General features: G+C 30.8%; 1 protein-coding gene across 1 annotated transcript in view; it reads left to right on the top strand.

Annotated features, from left to right (window-relative positions):
• Positions 1-210: 210 nt before the first annotated feature.
• The window catches only part of LOC136797315 (uncharacterized), a 13636-nt gene continuing 10499 nt past the window's right edge, over positions 211-3347 (top strand). Inside the window, exon 1 of the mRNA XM_067053558.1 lies at positions 211-308. Within this exon, the coding sequence (XP_066909659.1) occupies positions 211-308 (98 nt within the window). The remainder of the gene's footprint in view (positions 309-3347) is intronic.

Raw genomic sequence — 3347 nt, 5'->3', positions numbered from 1 at the left:
AATAATAATTTTTTTTGTGTGTCTAAGCCCCTTTATTTCAGAATAAATACAAAATATAAACATATGTACAATACATTATATACAATTTTTTGATATTTCCCGTTTTACTGGAGCTGTGCTCCGTTCTAAGGGATAGCTGATTATAATACAAAATTGTGAAATAGCACTTAATAATAATAAAAATTAGCAAATAGCAGAATACTCATCATTATGGCTTCAATTTATACTAATGGTGAATATGCCGCTATGGGGTTTGTGTACGGTTTTTGCAATGGTAATGCTAATGCTGCCTGTCGTGAATATTCCAGGTGATTTCCAAATTAGTTCCGCGTTTCAACGTCATAGAGGAACTGGTACATTTGCTATAATATCATGTGCTGATGGTATTTCTGCCCCTGTACGAAATAAAGAAAGGAGTGCGACCAAATTACAATATTTTGAAGATAATCTATCTGGCAGTGTACGAAGAGCTGGAGCAGAACTAAATATTCCGCCAACTGCAGTATAGAGGACTCTCATTTCAGATGGACTTCATCAATATCATTATCAATGGGTCCTTAATTTATATTTTAATTTTTGCCACTTAATCCTGAAACACCCTGTATATGTTATGAAAATGATTTTGTTTAATTTTGGATTTCAACTTCCCCACGGCATTAGTTGTAACAGAGTGTGAAAGTCCTGATTGATTTTTTGTTTTAAGATTTTTCCTTTTTTAGATTCCTTTTTTGTTTCTTTGATATTCTTTTATTTTATGAATTTATATTTTTTTAAAATGTGTGCTCACAGTTAGTAATAACCCTTTCATTGCATCCCAAACTCTCCAGTCCCATGTCACAACCCTCGAAATTGGAGGATAAAAATAAATCCCAATAAATCCCATCAAATCACATTTACACTTCGTCGTAAATCTGCCGACTGCTCTACAGTATACTTTAATAATGTGGCTCTTACTCCTGTAGAACAGATTCGTTATCTTGGACTACACCTTGACAAACGACTAGCCTGGAATCCTCACACAAGATTGAAAAGACAGGAAACTGCACACATATTCCAACTATTACAGCACTTACTAGACAAACGGTCTAAATTTCCATAAAGACCTAAATGTTCCTTATGTAACCGATCTAGCTCGAACCCGATATCATTCCTTCCATTGTAAACTCCCTAACCAACCAAACCCACTAGTTTCTAACCTTGCTTCCTCTTCCATTCCTGGCAATCCTCCGAGGCGCCTGAAAAGAAGGCCTCGTGACCTTATATTATAAAATGTTTTTAGAGTTCTACTGGGTAGTTTCTCTACATGCTGTATCATATCATTATCATTATGTCATTATTATGAAATTTACTTGTTTTATTTTTTATACAGTTTTAAATATCAATAAATAAATTTAAAAAAATATCGCATTTATTTAGTTTTTTTTTTATAGATATAGATGCTTACATTTGGATTATATATTTTTTGTCCAATATTAGCTCCTTAACTTTGTTTGTAATTTATATGTTTATTTTTTTTATAATATTCATCCAAGGACTCTTTAGTCACTTTTTGGGAGTTCATTTATCATTTTCCTTCCGTAGTGATTTAGTTTTGCGGTCGATTTTGATCCGCTTAAAGTTACCGATGAATACAAGTTTTTTTCCTGATATCACTATATAGTTTAAGTGGATCTTTTAGATTCTTAGCATCCGTTTTAGAAATTAAACAAATATGGGAAGGCAATGGTGGGAGAATTGAACTTATAAAATCTTGAATTATTTATAATATAAATAAATGTTTGAAATTTAGAGTTAGCCTATAAGGAAAGCGGTTATCTGTCCACGCACCAGCGGGGCTTTATGAAGAGGCCTTCAGGATCTCTATTGTTCTGTTTCTTCTGAAAGCTCCTTTGGAAGTTCCAAGAAAAATCCCATTATAAGCTTTCTCATTGGCTGCTTGTTTGGTTGTATCAGGGTTATAACAAGTTGATCTTTTGTGTAATATACAATAGCTTTGTTCAAGTATTTATTTCTTCACAATCTATATCCAACGAGCGTCCTCCATTGTCAGGATTTTTCAGGCAAAGAAATTCAATTTTAATTATCTTCTTTAAATAAAGGATTGTTCTTTGAATTTTTTTTTTGTATTTTATAAATTTTAAATTACTAAATATATAGTTCATGCTATAAAGCAAAATGTGGCAATACTTTCCATTACAAACATTCCAAATGATCATTTTTATTTAGAAGAATGACACATTCCAATTTTAACAGCTTTCAGAAAAGTACTTTCAATAATATTTCTGGTCCAAAAAACTGTGGCAGAAATATAAATTATAACAGTTAACTAAAAATTACATTTTGGTTGAGAATACAATATTTATTCAAAAATAATTTATTATTGGAAATACTAAGAATGAATTTATGAAATCAGTCATCCTGTTTAGTCGTCCTACTGAAAGGCTCAAATATATATCTGAACCAAAATCTCTAACAAACGAAACGAAACTGATTTCACTACACATCGCAGGCAAAAAAAATCATAGATTCAAATTGGATTTACCCGAATTCGTAAACCGAAACAAACAGTTTCAAACGAAATATAGAAGAAATATGTGAATTGGAGTATTAAAGAAAAATTGGATGGACAAAATTTAAATTCATGTTACTCTAATTTCACGAACACATTAAATGGAATCAACAACAATTATCACAAATATATTGAATGCCAAACAGAAGAAACTACCTCAAACAACAAAGAAATTACCTCCTGAAAATCAAACAAGTAAGGCTCATCTAACATCTATTGATATTCAGGTTTATAGTTGATCCTAGATTCAATCATTCGGAGCTCTATATCTTTAAAAGTAGGAACAACACAAGAAAACCTAAGAGAACGTCATTTAAAGATGAGCAAATGTTCTAAAATATGAGCCGTAAAAGAGTTATTTACGTTAAATAGTTCTCGAAATATATCTTTTTAAAAAGCAACATTTCATAAAAATATTGTATGGGACGTACTGAAAGATCAGTAGTTAGTGAATCTATTTTGAAAAATCTATATCTCAAAAACCATTTGACGTACTGATGTCTATTAGCACTCAAATTAAAGCTAGTTTAATGAGCTATAAAGTAGTTCATTATATTTATCTTCGTAGGAGTAATAGTTTACATGAAATTCGCTAATGTGTATTTATAGTTGTTCGGAAAAATTTTTATTTGCCAAATTTATATTCATATGTTAATATCATAAAAACTACTACCCCTACGAAGATGTGTCATTAACTACTTTATAGTAAGTTAAATTTCCATTATTTTGAGTGTTGGCAGACATATGTGCGTCTTATGGATCTAGAGATATATTTTTT

This window comes from Halyomorpha halys, unplaced genomic scaffold (assembly GCF_000696795.3).
Source record: "Halyomorpha halys isolate HHAL.00 unplaced genomic scaffold, Hhal_1.1 Scaffold763.1, whole genome shotgun sequence".
NCBI classification, from domain to species: Eukaryota; Metazoa; Arthropoda; class Insecta; order Hemiptera; family Pentatomidae; genus Halyomorpha; species Halyomorpha halys.
This window is presented reverse-complemented; position numbering and strand designations above follow the sequence as displayed.